This window comes from Doryrhamphus excisus, chromosome 8 (genome assembly GCF_030265055.1).
Source record: "Doryrhamphus excisus isolate RoL2022-K1 chromosome 8, RoL_Dexc_1.0, whole genome shotgun sequence".
Classification (NCBI taxonomy): Eukaryota; Metazoa; Chordata; class Actinopteri; order Syngnathiformes; family Syngnathidae; genus Doryrhamphus; species Doryrhamphus excisus.
Genome location: NC_080473.1, coordinates 3,239,666 through 3,259,493, shown reverse-complemented (window position 1 = coordinate 3,259,493; position 19,828 = coordinate 3,239,666). Strand labels below are relative to the sequence as shown.

Genomic DNA, 19,828 nt, shown 5'->3' with positions numbered 1-19,828 from the left:
TAAAAACAGGTTACAGGTGGACAGGCAGTTGAGTTCATGCAAACCTACAATAAGTGCCTGCTGTTGCAGTGATCGAGTCTGGTGCTTGTGTGTCTGACCAAACATTACTGTCACCAAATGACCAGTGTAGAATACTCCATATCATGAAATTGTCCGAATTACTTATGTTTGTATTTTTGTTAATTTGGCAAAAACGTGTGCAATCTGCTTATGTGTGCGATTGTTTTTGTTTGTTTTTTACTAAAAGGCTGTATTCATTAAAAAATACTTACATATACAGTGAAATCACAAAATTCAAAGTTGGTTTGTGTTTACTTTACTCAATTTTTATTTTTTTTACTGCCAAAGAAGTACAAACAAACTATCAAATTTGGGCTTTTTTACCCCCAGAGTCCTCCATTGTCCAAAAACGTATTCCCTGAATTTGTACACAATTTGAAGAACACAACAAAACACACACACACACACAATACAATGGCACAGTGTCGATTCCCCACAGTGTCTGACGCTCTTTCATAACTTTATTCTGACCAAACACATCAACACAGTGCAAGACTATTTATGGCTATCTTCAACTCACAAACGCCTCTCAAGTCCTTTCAGCCTTGGAACGACACTTCCTCATTGTCACTAGATGGCCGTGAGATGCATTCAGGGACACTTCTAACATCACAACAATGTCTTTACTATGCGTGTGTGTCTTATCTTTATATTCTTATTTTCTGCATATTGGGAAATTCCAGAAACTCAAAACGTGAATTCAAGTTACGTGGTGTCTTTAAATGCAACCCCTCAATGCCCAAAATAACACAGCGATTCAAGTGTGATTGAAATATTTAAGAAACTAGAGTGTGCTATGTTTTAGCTTGAATTAAATTCTCAGTTAAATTGGAGCTGTTAATACAAACAAATATACAGTACATTATCCTGTCCTGTCTTTTACCTTTCGTTCAATAAAACACCGTAGAATTGGCAGAATTCAGACATAGTTGCAAATGGTGATTAATCAGAATTAATTTTAAATTTGTGATAATTGGATTAAAATCTGACAGCTCGAATAGAAACTCAGAAACAGATTCGATACTGATGCAAACAATGTTATCAATACTATCAATATTTGGATCTTGCTGCCCACCCTCTGATATATGTATACATATATGTATACTATGTATATGTCAGTGTAGCCTTATGTACTGTATGTTCCAAATAAACCATTGGCATTTTTGTCTTCATTTGAGTGTGAAGCTGTGAGCCAAAGCGCTGACCTTTTCTAAGCGTGCTCACTTCTGGCTTATTCACGGGAGAAAGTATAATAGTTTTTGTGTTTATACCCCCCTCCCCCACGACTTCAACTTCCCTTTTTTTCTCGAAAGCGAAGCCGGCGTGAACATGCACAAAGCTCAGTACATCAATGCCACCTTTCTGGTAAGCTTCCTATTTCTTTGTGACTTTATCTGATCTACAGTACATGACGCTTATCTTATTGCTTTCTACTCTACTCTAAACGGGATGCTCTAAACGCTCTATACGCATATATATATATAATAATGCTAATAATGTTCAAACTCAAGGTCGTAAACAGGTTTTCTATGCTCTAACTATACCATATATATCATATATATAACATATATATAATATATATATACATACGTATACACACATAGATACGTACATACATACATCTATACATATGTTTATAGTTAGAGCGTAGAAAAACTGTTTACGACCTTGAGTTTGAACATTATTAGCATTATTAGAGCCCTCTACACATGAAAAAGCACCCCAATCACTGGGTGTCACGTGACGTCATCGACTCAAAGAGATGGGGGGCAAACGGGCATACAGGTACGCATAAGTAGAAGTCATGTACAATCAAATGCTATGTATTACTAAGATAGTCCATCATAAAAGGGAAAAACGTTGAAGAAACAAGCAAAAAACAGAGAAGGGCAGCCGCCCATCCTGTGTCCAGTCGACTGGAGTCCAATATGAACAGGTTCGAGTTCGCAGTGAGCAACAACAAGCAACAAACCCAAAGTTAAAATATAGTTAGAACTCGAAAATGAACATGAAAATGTGAAAGCAAAAAGAATTGCCTCAATCAGAAAGGTATAGCTGCTCTTGCATGAAAACACCATGGAACAGAACTGTCTTATGTTTTGAGTTATTATATGGAATTGGAAGATCAATTTTCATCGGAAATGACAATAAAATTGTACTTTTTTCAATCTTGTGTAGAACCGAAGATGTTCTGCTGGCTGCTGCCTCTGCTGGTGTGTCTGAGTCCTGCAGCTTTGCTGTCTGACGGCACTGCTGAATGTGAAGACTACAAAAATGGCAGACCATACCAAGAGCTTAGCAATGGTCTGCCTTGTTCTTGGACTTGTCTCACGTTCGGGCTGCAGTGGCCTGGAGGCTTCTGTCAGGTGATTCTCTTCATCCTCACTGCTAAACATTCACTCATAACATAAGTCAAGTGTAGTGAAGGGAAGGAGGAGAGAAGTGGTGATGTAAGATATGGAGAAGAAGAAAGAAAACGAAGGAAGCTAGATGCGAGCAAGGATGCATTACAGGAAATTATGGAAGGAAGGAGAGTTTTTTTTGAACATGCAGGAGATGATGTTGGTGTTTCCTTCTGTCTCTAGTCTCTAGACAACATTTCTCTGTGCAGTATTCCTCCCCGTGTCAACAAGTGGTTGATTCACGGCCTGTGGTAAACACCATCAAGTCAGTCAAGGCCCCACCTTTCATCTCTGCTGCTGACGCCGTGCCGTCTGTCTGTGCTTTCAGGCCCATGAAGGTGATGAGATGCTGCAGCTGCTGGCCCATCTTCTTGTCCGATGTTCAGGTGAGACGCCCACAGACGACTGTGCTGAGGTGCTGACAGATGATTGATTCATGTCCCCCCCCCCCCTAGGAGGTGCAGGAGCTTCTGGAAGAAGAGTGGCCATCTTTAGTCAAAAGCAAATCCAACTTCCAATTCTGGTGCGAACCATCAGACAAGCTGTAGTGGCCATGTTTTTAGGAAGCACGGCACTACAGAGACAGGAAGTCACTTTTTGTGAAGCATCCAATTGAATACAAAAGACCATCAGTGTGTGTGTGTGTGTGTGTGTGTGTGTGTGTGTGTGTGTGTGTGTGTGTATCTGCACCAGGAAGGACGAGTGGAAGAAGCATGGAGTGTGTGCGGCGTGTGTGGAGGGATTCAACTCTCCGCTCCAATACTTCCAGAAGTGCCTGAAACTGCGGCAACACTTCAACCTGCAAAAGTTAACACACACACACACACATTACCATGACAACCCTTGGACATGTTTTATTACAAGCTGCACTTGTATGTTGCAGAGCATTGGAGGATGGTGGGATCAAGCCATCCTGTGAACGACCCTATAAGGTAACAACTTCCTGTAACGAACGTGATGCCAAAATCAGCTCAGTTATCTTTGGAGGACACTCAAATCTGTGTGTGTGTGTGTACTGACAGCTGTCTGAGGTGTTGAACGTTCTAGTTCCACTAATCGGTGACAAGTGTGAGATCCAGTGTATCACAGACGACCAGGTAAATCAAATCTAAAGGCTAAACGTGATGGCTGCTAGCTCCGCCTCCTCCGTTACATCACCGTTAACATAATTCCATGAGGATGTAAAAGAAATGTTGCTCTTGAGATGCAGTTTTAGCTATGCGACACATGGAAGAAAAAAACAAACTTTGTCTGTGACCCCCCCCCCCTCAGGAACGAGAAGTGTGGTTTCAGGTCAAGATTCGTCTGTCTCGCAACATGACTGTGGGCTGTGATCACCATGACGACAACCCAAGGACCACAGCCATTTACAAAGGACACCCTTGCCCGACAGAAGGCTCCTTCTACTACTTCCCCATCGACCATCAGCGGCCGCTGCAACCCTGCGACTGACACCACAGCGCCAGAAGCTGCTTCCACACCGCCGCAACCTTATACTTATACAAATAACGCCTGTCCTTTTGGTCCCTTTTACAAGCTGAGTAAAAAAAAAAAAAAAAACACAATGTGTGTTGGCCTGTTGACAGTTTATTGAAATCATGGTAACTAAAAACTAACTGAATCAAACAAAAAGATGCAAACATAAAATAAAAACAGAAGGATACATAAACATTTATCTGGGCAGTAAAATTCTGATAAGCCACACAAATCCATGTGATGTGTGAGAGGGAGGACACGGACACGGCTGTGTGTGGACCTCAGTGGCCCAGACATCCTAGGAACCTCAGGTTGAGGATCATCAGCTGCTTGTCAAGCACTTTGCGTACAATGCCGTCGTCGCCATCGATGCTCAGCAAGGTCCCTGTCGCCTCGCGGTGTTCCCCCAGAATGACTTTCACCTGCAACCACACAAAACATCCCAGACTGCTTTCACATCGCTTTAGTGACACGGCAAAGGAGAAGGTCAAAGTAGTTTGTCCGGAAGCACTAACTTTGTCGTTCTTGGTGGGGGTGACCGGCTCCAGGTGGTCGCTGCTGACGCTGACCACCTTCTCAGACTCCTGCATGAACACAGAGCACATCCCACCCTGCAAACAGGAAAACAAGTCAAGTCAGTTTGATTATTTTTATTATTATTTAATTTTATTATTATTACCATTTGATGTGAACCTGAATTTTAGGGATAAATACATTAACAGAATAAGAAAACAAAACACTGCAGCCATTTGCTGGGATCATCATAGACATGCGCCCTCTGCTTTAAAAAGGCAGCAGCTGTACAATTACACAAAACCAGGGGGAAATGAGAGACGAGCAGGTTCTGCCATGCGTTTTTTGTTTCTCTGTAAATGTTCTCAGGTCAAAACAGTAAAGCGTTTTCTTCGTTTCAGCCTTTCATCCACATGGAAACTTGGTTCCGGGTGCCCTGAAATGGTATTTTGTTCAAAACGGCGCGCAGAGTAAGAAAATCTGACGACGTCAGCTTGTCAGTGCCGTGTAGACAATAAAGCTGCTACTTTCTGAAAACGGTGACGTCACCGGCCCGTCGCTGCCATGTGACCAGAAATGAAAAGCCGACACAGCACTATAATATTGGAATATTTCAAGTGTACATGTATTCTTTCTTCTTCTCTAGTTTGGTGTGTCACGTGGTTCCGTGTACGTGTCTTCTTACAGTGCCTTACGTAGGTCTGCCTTGTGTATTACATTATTTTCGCCTCCCAAAAAATCCCAGGTACATTTCCATGTGGACGGGGCCTTATTCTGCTGCGTGATGTCAATCATTGTGTCGTGGCAATGGCGTGTCTTTTTCTCTCTCCTACCTCGAGCTGACTTGATGCTCCGTGCCTCACAGCAGAACATTCACTGACCAGTAACCAATGGCGACAACAAGATATTCATGTTTCTCACCGTGACACTCCTGATGACCCCCGTCTGTCCCATCAGGTCCATAAAGGAGTCCTTGACCCGAACCAGGATGTCAGTGGTCACCCAGTCGCTGCCGCCCTGCTCGATGTTTGAACCTGGAGTGTGAGGGTTGTAGCCACCAGGAGAGGGCGCTCCGGGGGTCATGGGGCTGTAGCCGACTGGACTAGGACTGGGACTGGCCTGTGGCAAAGACGAGGGTTAGATGTGTACAGTCTTCCTGTTGTTTACAGCGTAGGTAAGCTGCAGTCATGCTGCAATGAAAATGAAAAGGAAGGACGTTACCTGGTAGGCCATGGGTGAAGGGGTTGGATGGTAGCTGGCTGGCGAGTGTGTGTTCTGGTAGCCCACAGGTGAAGGTGCCACCTGGTGGTAGCTCTGAGGACTAGGACTAGGCTGGTAGGAACCTTGAGGGGAGGGGGCGGCGTAGGGGGAATATTGCTCCGTGTTGTACCTGCATGGGCACATGGTGACATTTGGAATGTATTGGAATGGAAGAGGAGAAATCAAAGCCTGTGTCCATCAGACAGTACTCACATAGCAGGTGTGCCAGGCGTCTGAGGGTTGTACTGATTGTTGACCTGTGGGGAGGGGACTTCTGGGTAACCTGGTGTCTGTGGGTTGGGCGTCCCCCCGTAGCCCTGAGGGGAGGGCGAGGGTTCGTCATCATAGCCAAAGTCATACTCCTCATCGTTCCTGAAGAGACAAGACCAGGAAATATTACCATTAAAATCATTTTCAATCAGCTGTGAGAACCCTGACTATGTGTGTGTGTACACCTCACCTTGAAGGTGTGTTGGGGTTGTTGGGGTCCCATGCTCCGCTCTGGCCGGGCGTTCTGCTCCCATCATGCAGTGGCGTCTGCGAGCCGCTGTGAGGTGTGCGGCTTCCTGGTGAGGAAAAAAAGGTGTGCATGAGAGCGGCATTGCCCTTAGCCAATCACATTGTAAGCATCTCACCGTCATGCAGCGGCGTCTGAGAGCCGCACATGGGCGTCCTAGAGCCTGAGCCATACATGGGGGTGCGCCCGTGGGTGGAGGTCATTCCAGTGTGTTTCTGTGCGCCCCTGATGGACAGGAGGAGTATGGATCTGTGTTACAACCTTATGTTGCAAACGGTGGGAAAAAACAAACCAAAAAAGTTCGATAATTGCGACTCACATGGTGGTTAAGCGCTGTCTGTCTACTGAGATGGTCTGACAGGTGGAGTGAAGCTCCACCCTGGCTGTTGACTCTGTGGCGTCCTTCACCACACCAATGTAACCTGGGACATGTCCACAGCTTCCATTGGAGATGAAATACAAACACCCTGGCTTTGTTATTGTGACCTTTGTTACCTTTGTAAGGTCCCTGAGAGATGCGAACTGTCTGACCGATCAGCTCGTTGTCTCTTCGACCTCGGCCCCGCCCCATGCCGCCTCCTCCTCCCCCTCGTTGCTGTGCACCTGCAGGGTGATGACACTTGCGTCAAACACCCAGAGACCCAAAGGTGAAAGGAACCTGTCGTTGCCACTGAGGGGCACATTTAATCAGCCAGAAGGAGTCACTTACCGCCACCGCCATGGTGCATGGGGCTACTGATGCGAGGGCTCATGGGAGCGAATCCTGCCACTGTGAAGTTGGTCACGTCTCTGGGCTGAAAGACACAATTAACCGTGTCAAAAATGCATTTAGCTAGTTGATCAAGCGATGGCAGCGTGCATGTGAGCAGAAAATGCAAGTGTATGAACGTCGGGCAACAAGGGGCTGACCTTGGAGCCACCGGCCAACACGAGGTGCCGGGTCTTGCAAACAAACATTCCTCCGTTCTCCACGAGTTTCTTACAATGCAGAAAGGCGAATCCTCGGAAAAGATGGCGAATCTCGCCTTCACGGCCCTGGATGTGGCACAGACTTTTAAATTTTAGTGTGAAAGCGTGAAATTTAATGGTAGCCATTGCCGAGTTACATTACATCCTTACCGAGTGCGGGCCGTCAATAACCTTGACGATGTCTTTGACGTGGATATTGTTTTGCTCCGAGTCCAGTGCCACAGCAAAGCGGTTGTCCTTCTTGCGGTTGACCGCCTGGTGACGCACTGTCAGCACTTTCCCGTGCATGTTCAACACCTGTGAAGGGAAGGTTCTCGGTGGCATCACTTGATCACATCTCTTCGGGTGCCATGTGTGGACAAATCACCTGAAACGTTTCCCTCTCCAGCCGCACAATGACTCCCACCGTCTGCGGGTCCAGCTGCACCAGCTCCCCCCACTCGTGCTGGCCCCCCGCGTCAACGCCAGACGCCGTTTCTGAGCAGAGTTGCAGATCCCTGGGCAACACCTTCAGCTGCGGGCAGGAAAAGACAAGCAGCTCGGGCTTTTGAGGCTGACTCTGGACTCTAATAACTAGTGTGTGATGGAGACAAGCAGGAACCTCGTGCATGGTGAGGTCGGAGAAGAGGATGACAAAGTTTTCCTCCACTCGTACGATGAGCCCCGTGTCACCTTCATAACGCCCGGCGATCACCTTCACGTGGTCACCCATGCGGAAGTATTTCTTTAACTCGTGAGCCGGGAACTCCAGGGGGTCCTGTATCGAGGTCGTATTTTTGGGACTGAGGATTGTGGCGAATGTATTGTTCTCTGAGTGTTCATAATGGTGGATGTGTGTACCTTCAGGTCTTCATGCTTGGGCATGATGGTGATCTTGTTGCCGTCCACACTCAGGATCTTTCCCTGCAAGTTGATCAACTCCCCCTCACACACCTCCACGTTGTCACCTGCCTGCAGGTTGTGCTCTCGCTCCTTACCTGCAAAAACACATGCACACTTGTAGCCAGCCGACACTTGCAGGTACAGGTCTTACATCCTCAGTGGCCGCCTCGCACACCTGACTCTGTGACCACCTCGAGGTCAATTCCCTCCGGCTGGTCTTCAAACTTCTCCAGCTCTGACAGAGTGGGCTTCACACCGTCTGTGATCTGTCTCAAGAGGACACATATACTGCATTGTATCAAATTATATGTGCACACAGAATGTAATGTGCTTGCACTGAATTGAAGGATGTTTTAGTGAGGAAATCATCAGAGGGCTTCTTGCTCACCACAGCCGACATGGCAAAGCTCTTGAACAGAAATCCCTTGCGGCTGTAACGGTTCCCCTCGAAGATCATGAAGTCTCCATCATGGCTGACCTCCCCTCCCAGCGACCTGCCAATAAAATAGCCCCAAGTCAAACAGACGGCCCTGTTTCTATTTGGCTTCGTCATATTGATTTTACAAGAAATTAGTAGGCAACCTGTGAGTGCTTACCTGATCTTTTCAGCATCAAACAGCCTCTGAGCAGGTCTCTTGAACTTCTTCCTCTTAGCAAACCAGTCTTTCTGCACACAAACAAAAAGAGGTTTAAGTGACTGACCTGGTGTGTGTGTGTGTGTGTGTGTGTGTGTGTGTGTGTGTGTGTGTGTGAAACCTCAACCTACCAAGCTCATCTTGGCCTTGATGCGGTCCAGGTCAATGCGAGGGATCATCTTCAGGGAGATGGTGTTCTGGCTCGGCTCAACATAGTCCACCTGCAGATCAAGCAAAAGAAATGCACTGACTTTAAAACAACTTTTTTTCTTCTACTCAAACTAATGTTAGGGATGCCCCGCTCTGATATCGATGTCGGGTCGATGTCAGCAAAATAAATAAATAAATACGAATAATTATATCAGCCTGCATCTCAAAACTCCAATATTGGCACTCCAATTCCAGACTCTCACTGTCCGTTTGCTAGCATGCTAACAAAGTAGCAAGGAGCAGGAATGTCAGCCGTCAGCGGTGTGGCACAAGAAGAACTATACAGCACATGCATAAAGAAGTAAATGGGTAGTTTTCCCTCATGCATACTGGCCATTGTTCTCTACGTAATATCACTCCATCAAGCCTTGTCTAATATCACACATTGCAAAAAGTATGGTTGACTTGTGCTTTTCTAATATTCCACGCTGCAAAATAAACAATAGAAATGCACATTAGTCATGTTGATATCAACTCAGTATCGGCCGATATTCAAAGCTACAAAATCAGTATTGGATCAGAAGTGAAAAGGCTGCATCAGGACACGCCTAACTGATGTGTTGCCCAGGTAACCGAGTGTTCCCAGGAGTACCTGTGCGATGTCGTCTTTGTACAGGCCTCGCTTGAGCCTGACCCAGGATTTGGGCTTCAGGTTGGTGACCTCTTTGACCACTTTAAGGACATCTGTCATTTCCTTGATGGGAACCATCTGCTGGTTCCACAAGCCCATGCGAAGGTTTCCAATGCCCTCGATAGCCGCTTTGACGTGCGGCTGCTTGTAGGACTCCACATAGATGTAGCCCTTCACATGGTCCGGGGCCACCACAGACTTGATCTGAAGCGGCTGTAGGAATGACAGTTAAGATTTAAACTTCACACTGTGTGCACAAAATGGAAAACGGACTCTCTTCTGCAGCATTTCTTACTGTGTCAGTAAACTGATAGGCGATGAATTTCCTCATCAACGCGATGGCCGTGGCCCTCTCCTCCCCAATCTGGGAAGATAGAATATGACACCCTGAGTTTGCATGTGTTGGGTGTGTGTGTGATGAAATGAGGATTTGAAGGATTCCCACCTTACACTTGACTGTCCACAGATTAGGATCCCTGATGTTGACAAACACAGTTTAAGAGTCAAACAACTTGCTTTGGGTCAACTTGTTTTCTGATTGGTGGGTTTGCCGTTTACATACTTGACTCCAGGAAGTAGCTGCTGTTGTGTGATGTCGTCAGAGAGCTCCTCGGACCCTCGAGAGTGGCTACACACCACAGAATAAAAAAAAAACAAACTCCATCTATCTGCATTGGAATAATAGAACTTTTAACAGTGTCTTGTAAATTAAAAATACAGCACTTTTCTTTGAATAATTAAGACATTAAATATATAATACTGACTGTAGGCCTGTACCTACATTGGAATAATAGTGGTGAAAGGTTTCACTTACATAGCAAGGGCATGAAAAGTGAGCAAAAAACTTATAATTTTGCTGAGGATTTTTGCTAGGAAAGTGTCAGAAGTTTAAAAAACAGAACAGAAAACATGGAACCAAAAAAATTCTCACCGCTCGCCTCCTGAGGACTTGGCATACTTCCTCATGTAGTATTCCCCGAGCGCCTCCTCTCGTGAGTCTCTGTGCACCACAAAAAAAAATTGTTTTTCCAGAGCCAAATAAATAGTCCCCTCTAAATGTAAGTCATGTGATGTCACCTCCAGAGGTTCTGCAGCCTTCGGGAACCAGAATGATCGTCATCGAGGACCACATGGTCGATGTTGGACGCTTAAAGAAGCAGGCAGAGAAGAAGAGCTTGAACACAATGATAATTAAAGTGTTTTGTGAGCGATGAAGACGAGACTTACCTTCAGCCTCCTCTGTGTAGCAGCATGGCCACAGAGGAAGAAGGAAGGAGGATTAGGGTGAAGGCGAGCAGCGGGGAGAGTTACATGAGGGTTGAGGCGTAACACAATGAAAGGTGGAGGATGAAGTCGGTGAGGAAGAAGAAGAGAAGAAAGATATTGACGTGGGAGAATGTTGAAAGAAAGAGAAAATCATCAGGGTGGAGTCGGGCAGAGGCAGCACAAACCATGACGGGAGAAAAACAAAGCAGACATTAATGACTGTAGACACAAGCAGAGTCCGTGTTGGCACCATGTCAATGCACGGAACTACTAAAAATGCTCTTCTAGTGTTCCAGCTTTCACATACGTATATGAGTTGTAGCCATAGTTAGGGTTTGGCTTCTTGCATGGTGTCATGGATGAAGACAATATTGCCAAGGTTGACCACCCGAGTAAAGTCTTCTGTATGGCCTAAATAAAACTTTTACTGACCACATGAGAAACATTTGGGAGAGCTTAGACCTTATTAATATGTTTACCCAATAGACATACTTTACTTTATCCAACAGAGGTTTATGTGTCCGTCATTTTATTATGAATACACTATATAATGGGGAGGAGTCTGGTTTCACACATGGGATGGGCATTCAGTAAATATTTCTATCATATTATTCATTAATTCATTTTCTACCGCTTTTTCCTCACGAGGGTTGCGGGGGTGCTGGAGCCTATCCCAGCTGTCTTCGGGCGAGAGGCGGGGTACACGCTGGACTGGTCGCCAGCCAATCACAGGGCACATATAGACAAACAACCATTCACACTCACATTCATACCTGTGGACAATTTGGAGTCGCCAATTAACCTAGCATGTTTTTGGAATGTGGGAGGAAACCGGAGTACCCGGAGAAAACCCACGCATGCACGGGGAGAACATATTAACTGAGCAAAAATATGAATCACCGAAATGTTATTCTGTAGCTTGGACACTTTTAAACAAATGGACGGAAATTATTATCTTGGCACCAACGACACAAAGAGTTCAGCGGTCAGACAACACGCACTCTTTACGACAGTTTACATTAGTGCCTTCATCAAAACAAAGCCTGTGTTCATTCTTTTCACAACGTTTGTGACCGCCATTCAGATATGTGACTCCCACTGGGAAAGCCTATTACATGTATTTAGTTCCTCACCCTTCTCCAGGATGTCCTCTGCTCCAACCTCCCACTGCTCTTCCTCATCCTCATACTCATCGTCCACATCTGGGGGTTAGAAAAAAGGGCAGTGTTTAGAGAGAGACAAAACAGGTTGAAGGTGGGGGGAAAAAAAAACAGGAGGAAGATGGGCTGTTCGTACCAGCTTCATCCAAGATGAACCCGCCATGTCGCGGCTTCTTCCTGGGACGGTCCTCGTCGTCTTCTTCCTCCTCTTCATCATACTCATCCTCATCCAGGTCCTCACCCTCCTCCTCAGCTACCTTGTCACTGCCCACTGGACTGGCCGCTTCCTCCTAAATGTCAAGACAAACCCTGTGGTGATTGGAGCTCATTTTGGCTCGGTACTTGCTGCCTAATCCCAAACATCTCCATTGTCAGCTCTAAAACTCTTAATCAAATCCTGAATATCAGTTTCTAATATGGACTGTCCAAGAGAAAAACAATTCGTGTTTAATACATGTTGCTGTGTCATATTAAACCCATTGAAGGCAAAGTGGGGAGCATTCAGTTCGTCACAGTCGTAAAAATGACCAAATAGCATGGTCTGTTTGCACTCGATCTGGGTTATGGACTGGATTACACAACAGTGAGGTTGACAATACTCTATTATCTGCTATTTGGTCCTGTGACATGTGAACTAATCCACAGTACGACTAATAAGCGACAGTGATGTACCGTATGCAGTTCAATTACTTTTCTAGTCAAAATGTTGAATGTGCGGTGCATATTCCTATTCTTAGAAAAGGTTTGTGCTTTGTGCTAAAACCTCCTTACAATCAGTGTCGCATGCTTCTATGAATGCAGCATTTGCAGCACTTTCCCATTGCATGTATTGTATGATGTTTGCAGACAGTACGGACAATTGGTCAATGTTATTGTTAGCATACAGCTGAAGCTCTGTTAGCATTAGCATACCTCCTCCACCTCCTCGGCCTCTCCGTCGCTGCTTCGTTCACTCTGGTTGTCAGAGAAGTCGCTATCCTCGCTGTCAGACATATTACTGGTGCAAAGTGACTGGAGATACAAAAATAAACAACAATGTAGATAGCTTGGATTAAACGTAGCCTGTTCGGCTCAAGCTAAGCTAACAACTTCGCGAGGCCGAGCAGTGCCACTATATTCTGGTTGGCGCCATTGTTACATTCACGGTAGCTTTAAGAGCGCTTACGACTAATGAAGCGTTACTTACCCGTTTTAATACGCGTATTGGGGGATCTGATGTGCGAGAAATGTGCGAGATTTGTCAGCCTGTTTCTATCACTCAAAAAAAAACACTCTCGCGCAACCATCAGACTCGCAAGATTTCCGGGGAACTGGAAGGTCTCGCGTGACTTTGGGTGGCTGATAGATCGAAAGTAAAGACGTCTCACTCGGAGTCGGACTTATGCTCAATTTGAAAACGAAAAGCAATCTAATATGACAGAAGCGGACAAGGTGGTGGTGGCTGTGTGTTGGTTTCTGCGAGAAGATAACGGAGAATATGTTTCTTAAATGATGACACGTGGATAACAAAATTTACTATCTAATCAGAGTGCTCCCACATCATCTCATATACTTCTCATAGCCAACAGGGGGTATGTTTGTAACTATTCAACCATCAATTTTCTACAGACCTGTCCTCATGTTAGTGTATAAGGATGACATTCAATTCGGTTTTGATTTGACCATTTACCCAGAGCAATTTTTAGGGAATTGCAACTTCTGGAAGAGTGAGGGTGAGTAAAAATAAACGATCTTCGTTACGCTTCCGGTTGCCAGCCGTGGCTTGATAAGTCTGCTGAGAAAGCGTGCGTGTGTTGGAGGTATTTAGCGTCTCGTTAAAGGGGCTTCAGCAACATGAACAGCGTGGGGGAAGCCTGCACGGACCTGAAGCGGGAATATGATCAGTGTTTTAACCGCTGGTTCGCCGAGAAGTTCCTCAAGGGAGAGAGAAGCGGCGACCCATGCACCGAGAGCTTCCGGTTGTACCAGCGCTGCGTGCAGAAGGCCATAAAGGACAAGGACATCCCGGTCGACGGACTGGACTTCATGGGGCCCAACAAGGACAAGCCTGAGAGCTGATGTCTTCACTGAGGGACCAAAAAGTCTTTTCTCACAGCACCGAACGGCCGCATCGAGTCTGGGCCTACTGAGCATGCGCACAGAAAGAGCTCAACCAGAACCGAAGTTGTTTTCTCTGCTATTGGAACAAACCGTGCATTCTGGATTGAACTGCTGTCAGTTTTTTCTTTAATTGCATTAAAAAGCATTTGGTTGTGCTCGCTGGACTTCGCAGTACACTTGCTTTTCAAACACGTCATTTGGACCTTGTTTTTTCTTCACCTTAACCCCCCCCCCCCACACACACACACATATTTTACTCTTGATGAACAGACTTCTCTGCAGCAAAACGGCGTGTAATTTCTATGATAAGGCTGTGTTAATATTGATGTTCATTGCAAAATAAAATGTCTGCTTTGTTCTGACTTGCACGTTCCTCAATGTTTTCTTTGCAAGACTAATAGTGTCTGGCAGCTTGTTCTGTGTGTGTTAATGTGATTAATGTGTCACATTTCTTGGAGAGGTGGATCGTGGTTCAGTTACCGCATCATTATCACTGTTGAGGAATGTGCTGATGCAATGAATGTTTGTTTTTGGGCAACGTTCAAGAACACCAGCAGTAGTTCTGTCTGCTAGGCCTTTAAACTTCAAAACACCGCAGTGAAGTTGGATATTCATCTCCGTAGGAACAGCGGTAGTCCGCCTCACTGTGCCCGGGCTTCTCGCTTTCGGTGCTGCTTATTCGTACCAGAGACCGTCAATAAATTTCCATTAATTTCTATTCCATTGAAGACAGTTTGCTAAAAAAATCTAAATGACACCAGAAATTGAAACATAACCATGTCAAATAATTAATCCTACACTAAAAACATTTAGAACCCCCATTTTTAGCAGTTTTATATTTTATTAAATTTTACATGACTTTTTAACATTAAAAAATGCAACTGTGTTATAGCTTGCAGGCCGTCGCCCAGGCACTTCAAATCACGTTATATTAGTACAATGCACACCTATTTGTTTTTCAAGTATTGTTTAATAGGATTTTATATGAATGTTTGATATAACAAAATCAAGGATAATGTTCAATAGCTTCAAACTCATGTGATCTAGGTGCTGGAAACAACTGTATAAGTAAGTAAGTAAGTAATACAAGCCTAATACTATGATGCACACCTTTTGCGAAACTTTTCAATACTCTTGGTGAACTATAACTGTGCCATTAGCAGAGTGATAACTATATTATCATATTTGAGTAGTTATGTAGCTGCAGTAAGGCTGATCATCAGGCACTCCGCAAAGTGTTGAAAACACCAGGTATAATCACTCGGACAACACTTCCAGACATGAGAACCATCTCCACCACATCACACAGTACCTGAAACAAATGATAACATCTTATGTGACATGCATCATCATGCTCATGACCTATTCCACTTGCTGAATGGGAATAAATACTGCTTTGTAATACTCCAGCAATAATTAGTGCAGAAAGTGATAACACAGTAACACAATAACACTAGGTCACGTGTGTTTGAAGCTATCGAATATTATCCTTGATTTTGTTATATCAAACATTCATATAAAATCATATTAAACAATACTTGAAAAACAAATAGGTGTGCATTGTACTACAAGGGGGCGGCACGGCGGTCTAGTGGTTAGCACACAGACCTCTCAGCTATGAGACCAGGGTTCAATTCCACCCTCGGCCATCTCTGTGTGGAGTTTGCATGTTCTCCCCGTGCATGCGTGGGTTTTCTCCGGGTATTCCGGTTTCCTCCCACATTCCAAAAACATGCTAGGTTAATTGGCGACTCCAAAATTATCCATAGGTATGAATGTGAGTGTGAATGGTTGTTTGTCTATATGTGCCCTGTGATTGGCTGGCGACCCGTCCAGGGTGTACCCCGCCTCTCGCCCGAAGACAGCTGGGATAGGCTCCAGCACCCCCGCGACCTTCGTGAAAATGAATGAATGAATGAATGTACTACAAGGCTGGGATTGCTAATATAAAGTGATTTGAAGCATGGTCTGCATGGTCTGCAAGTTATATATAATTTTTAATGTTAAAAAGCCAATAAAATATAAAAATGCTAAAATGGGCATGCGAAATGTTTTTAGATGTTTCTAAATGTTCAATTATTTGACATGGTTTTGGATCAATTTCTAGTGTGATTTACATGTGTGTTTTTTTTTTATTAGCAAACTGTATTCAATGGAATAGAAAATGGAAATTTATTGACGGTCCCTAGTACGAACAAGCAGCTCCGACAGCAGCATTCCCGCTGTTCCTACGGAGATGAATATCCAACGTCCAACGTAAATCTAACTTCCCCACGGTCTTCAAATCGTAAAACCTGCTAATAAGAATAAGGATAAGAAGTAAGACATTTTTTTTCGTGGAATATCATGAATTAAAACCTGGATTGGCCAGCATGGGCAAAACTCCCATCAAAAGTGTCCCCAGTTGGAATCGGTGTGTTCAGCTGTCGTCCGAGTTGATGGCCTGTAGCATTTTGTTCAGCTGTGAGAGGAAGTCTTTGGCGTCTTCCTCCTTGTGGAGCTCACACTGACATGATTCAGACTCTGTCTGTATGGACAAGACAATCTCAAATCAGTGACTCCGTGTCACATTACTTCAATTTCACAACTTTGATGGGATAGATTTGTTGGCAAGCTGAAACCAGCATCGGGTATGTTTTTTCCAGGTCACTTGTTTGGCAGCCGCTTGTTGCTATGCAGATTTCTGGAGTTATGCTGGAGTCTATCCCAGCTGACTTCGGGCGAGAGGCAAGGTAGACCCTGGACTGGTTGCTTTATTTTATTAATTACATAAAATTTTGGCAGGCGGCACGGCAGTCAAGTTGTTAGCGCGCAGACCTCACAGCTAGGAGACCAGGGTTCAATTCCACCCTCGGCCATCAGTTTGCATGTTCTCCGCGTGCATGTGTGGGTTTTCTCCGGGTACTCCGGTTTCCTCCCACATTCCAAAAACATGCTAGGTTAATTGGCGACTCCATATTGTCCATAGGTATGAATGTGAGTGTGAATGGTTGTTTGTCTATATGTGCCCTGTGATTGGCTGGCGACCAGTCCAGGCTCCAGCACCCCCGCGACCCTCGTGAGGAAAAGCAGTAGAAAATGAATGAATGAATGAATGAATGATTGAAATTTTGGCCAAGTGGTTAACATGTAGGCCACACAGTCAGGAGATTGGGAAGACCTGGGTTTGATTCTCCGCTTGGGCATCTCTGTGTGGAGTTTGCAAGTTGTCCCAGTTTCTCCGGGTACTCCGTTTTCCTCCCACATTCCAAAAACATGCTAGGTTAATTGGCGACTCCAAATTGTCCATAGGTATGAATGTGAGTGTGAATGGTTGTTTGTCTATATGTGCCCTGTGATTGGCTGGCCACCAGTCCAGGGTGTACCCCGCCTCTCGCCCAAAGACAGCTGGGATAGACTCCAGCATACCTGCAACCATAGTGAGGATAAGGGGCGTAGAAAATGTATGGATGGACATTACATTTGTTAGTGATATTAATGCATGCCCACCAGAGCAAGCCTGCCTCTCTTGTGATGGCAGCACAGTGGAAGTGTAATTAATGTAATTAAAGTCATTAATCTTTTTCTTAATTAAACACACTAAAACCAGGCAAATGTCAGACATATTTACTAATTAATTGTGATTAACTAATTAAAACTGTGATTAATCTGATTAAATTTGAATCCTTTGACAGTTTTAATAATTCTATAAGTATATAATCCCTGCAGTCTACGCTGTGTTGTCTCTCCCTGTCTCCTCACCTGGGGGGGGAGTTCTGCCGCAAGAAACTTGAGGCCCCTCTCCAGTGGGGGTTTGGGACGGACTTCCCACTCCATGAGGAGGACTTTGACCTCTGCAGAAAAACAATTCAGGGTGGTGATGGGGCAGCGCTGCAGGGAGAGAAAGAAGCATGACGCTGTGGAGGCACCAAGAGGAGCCTCAGCAGACATGTTGTGTGACCCTTTTAAGGAAGGCCTTTGAAGAAATAAAACAAAATGTGCTTCAATTGTGTTATTGCTGCTAATTGATTGCTAATAGATTTTCAGTGACACAGTGCTGCACGCCTGATATTGAAGGCCCTGGGCAGGTTAGACTGACATGGCCACACACTGAAGCTGACATGTGATTGGACAAAAAAAAATGTAATATAGAAGCAATGCAGCCAAGAAATACGCTATTAAATGAAGATAATAAACTGTTTGCAATAAATGAATACAATTTCATATGAGAGTTGTAAATGTAGGTCAATGCTTCTGATAGTATTTAGGCCAGCAGGGAAGGGTTTGCTGGCCCTGATGCCACACCACTCACCTTGTAGTCTCCTAAATTGGGTGTGTAGAGCTTGCAGCCTGCACACTTCACAGAGAGAAAAACAAAGTTAGCATCTTTTCACACCAAACAACAACACATGAGTACTGCCGAACTGTTACAGTTAGCAATGCAATTTCATTCCTCGTACCATAGTCAAAGAGTCTTTCTCCATCAGGATCTCCACCTGTTTGATGACGTCCCTGCTAAAAACTTTGGCTTGCACGTCAAGCAGACAGGAGACGCATAAAATCATCCCCATAAGCACTAACCTTACTGTCAGCATGGCGCTATCATCTTTAGTGAAGCCCGGTAGAGAGCCACAAAGTGAGGAAGCAAGACATCAGTCATCAGATGGATCTAGTTTCCACAGAGATCTAGGAGCAGCTTAAAAGTCCAGACTGTGGTCTCCTCCTGTGTTGTGCAGTCTTGGAGTCATTCGCAAATTGTTGCTGGATGGACAATGAAGGCACCGCCCACATTTCCAGCATCTGCGTTCTGCGCCGCGCCTCTTTTCCCCCACAGCTTTTATCACACTGAGAGACAAGCACCATGGGTCCAGCACATCTTCATTAGTCACTCAAGTCTTGTGTAACTTTAAAATAATCTTTGCAGTTACTGTAAGTTTTTTTTTCATCATTTCATTGTAGACAGATGAGCTTTCCTGTTTCCACCAAGCAGTACTGCACCATGCGGTGTGTCCTTGAATAAAATAACTTGTTTGTAAAATATGTATTACTTAGATTTACACAGCCGCTTTGAAGGGATCCAATGACACTTAAGTTGTACAAAGTCCATTATAAAGGTTCCCAAAGCCAACCCTTAATGTCCCCCGTTTTTTTTAAGCTTGTTGAGAGTGAAGCTACTATAAACACCGCTGTCCACTGACTGGATGACAGAAAATGGTCACTTTGGTGCAACAATACAAAAAGCGCTCCAGTGACTCCCAACATGCTCGGCATTCAGCATTCATTATTTCATTCATTTTCTACCGCTTATCATCACGAGGGTCGTTGGGGTGCTGGAGCCTATCCCAGCCGTCTTTGGGCAAGAGACGGGGTACACCCTGGACTGGTGGCCAGCCAATCACAGGGCACATATAGACAAACAACCATTCACACTCACATTCATACCGATGGACAATTTGGAGTCACCAATTAACCTAGCATGTTTTTGGAATGTGGGAGGAAACTGGAGTACTCGGAGAAAACCCATGCACGCACAGGGAGAACATGCAAATTCCACACGGAGATGGCCGAGGGTGGAATCGAGCTCGAGTTTCCTAGCTGTGAGGCCTGTGCGCTAACCACTTGCCCACCGTGCAGCCTGCATTCAGCATTTTTGCTTAAAAAAATAATTTTTTCAAAATCCAAAAATATGCTGTTTTTTTACACAGAGAATACATATAATGAACCCTAAATCAGTAATGTTTATAAATATGGAATAATATAGGTAAAAT

The 19,828-nt window shown here is 44.8% G+C and overlaps 4 protein-coding genes across 7 annotated transcripts; 2 read left to right on the top strand and 2 right to left on the bottom strand.

The window, feature by feature from the left end:
- Positions 1 to 1,373: 1,373 nt before the first annotated feature.
- On the top strand, positions 1,374 to 4,066 carry rnaset2l (ribonuclease T2, like). Its single transcript, XM_058079643.1, has 9 exons — positions 1,374 to 1,425; positions 2,239 to 2,426; positions 2,646 to 2,713; positions 2,791 to 2,848; positions 2,918 to 2,985; positions 3,156 to 3,269; positions 3,346 to 3,394; positions 3,485 to 3,559; positions 3,735 to 4,066. The coding sequence occupies exons 2-9, from the start codon at positions 2,247 to 2,249 to the stop codon at positions 3,912 to 3,914; spliced, it is 792 nt and encodes a 263-aa protein (XP_057935626.1). The 5' UTR covers positions 1,374 to 1,425; positions 2,239 to 2,246; the 3' UTR covers positions 3,915 to 4,066.
- supt5h (SPT5 homolog, DSIF elongation factor subunit) lies at positions 4,034 to 13,314 on the bottom strand. Of its 2 annotated transcripts, XM_058079580.1 has the most exons (30): positions 13,168 to 13,314; positions 12,894 to 12,992; positions 12,118 to 12,271; positions 11,955 to 12,023; positions 10,783 to 10,794; positions 10,633 to 10,702; positions 10,487 to 10,555; positions 10,118 to 10,183; positions 10,001 to 10,031; positions 9,851 to 9,919; positions 9,517 to 9,768; positions 8,846 to 8,935; positions 8,676 to 8,746; positions 8,468 to 8,573; positions 8,255 to 8,345; positions 8,038 to 8,174; positions 7,799 to 7,954; positions 7,565 to 7,711; positions 7,348 to 7,494; positions 7,138 to 7,263; positions 6,938 to 7,022; positions 6,724 to 6,831; positions 6,548 to 6,650; positions 6,347 to 6,453; positions 6,172 to 6,277; positions 5,925 to 6,083; positions 5,673 to 5,841; positions 5,373 to 5,570; positions 4,454 to 4,549; positions 4,034 to 4,360 (listed from the first exon to the last, which is right to left on the bottom strand). In XM_058079580.1, exons 2-30 carry the CDS (start codon positions 12,972 to 12,974, stop codon positions 4,220 to 4,222), a joined length of 3,216 nt encoding a protein of 1,071 aa, XP_057935563.1. In that variant the 5' UTR covers positions 12,975 to 12,992; positions 13,168 to 13,314; the 3' UTR covers positions 4,034 to 4,219. The 2 variants fall into 2 exon arrangements, with proteins under 2 accessions (XP_057935563.1, XP_057935564.1); XM_058079581.1 differs by lacking the exon at positions 10,783 to 10,794.
- Positions 13,315 to 13,456: 142 nt separating this feature from the next.
- Positions 13,457 to 19,371, bottom strand: il15l (interleukin 15, like). 3 transcript variants are annotated; one of them, XM_058079660.1, is made up of 5 exons: positions 18,642 to 19,371; positions 18,521 to 18,575; positions 18,373 to 18,417; positions 17,823 to 17,951; positions 13,457 to 16,608 (listed from the first exon to the last, which is right to left on the bottom strand). In XM_058079660.1, the coding sequence occupies exons 1-5, from the start codon at positions 18,653 to 18,655 to the stop codon at positions 16,501 to 16,503; spliced, it is 351 nt and encodes a 116-aa protein (XP_057935643.1). In that variant the 5' UTR covers positions 18,656 to 19,371; the 3' UTR covers positions 13,457 to 16,500. The 3 variants fall into 3 exon arrangements, with proteins under 3 accessions (XP_057935643.1, XP_057935642.1, XP_057935644.1); XM_058079659.1 differs by having other exon boundaries at positions 18,521 to 19,371; XM_058079661.1 differs by having other exon boundaries at positions 17,823 to 17,914; positions 18,521 to 19,371.
- triap1 (TP53 regulated inhibitor of apoptosis 1) lies at positions 13,698 to 14,435 on the top strand. Its single transcript, XM_058079665.1, has one exon. It carries the CDS (start codon positions 13,815 to 13,817, stop codon positions 14,037 to 14,039), a length of 225 nt encoding a protein of 74 aa, XP_057935648.1. The 5' UTR covers positions 13,698 to 13,814; the 3' UTR covers positions 14,040 to 14,435.
- Positions 19,372 to 19,828: the final 457 nt, after the last annotated feature.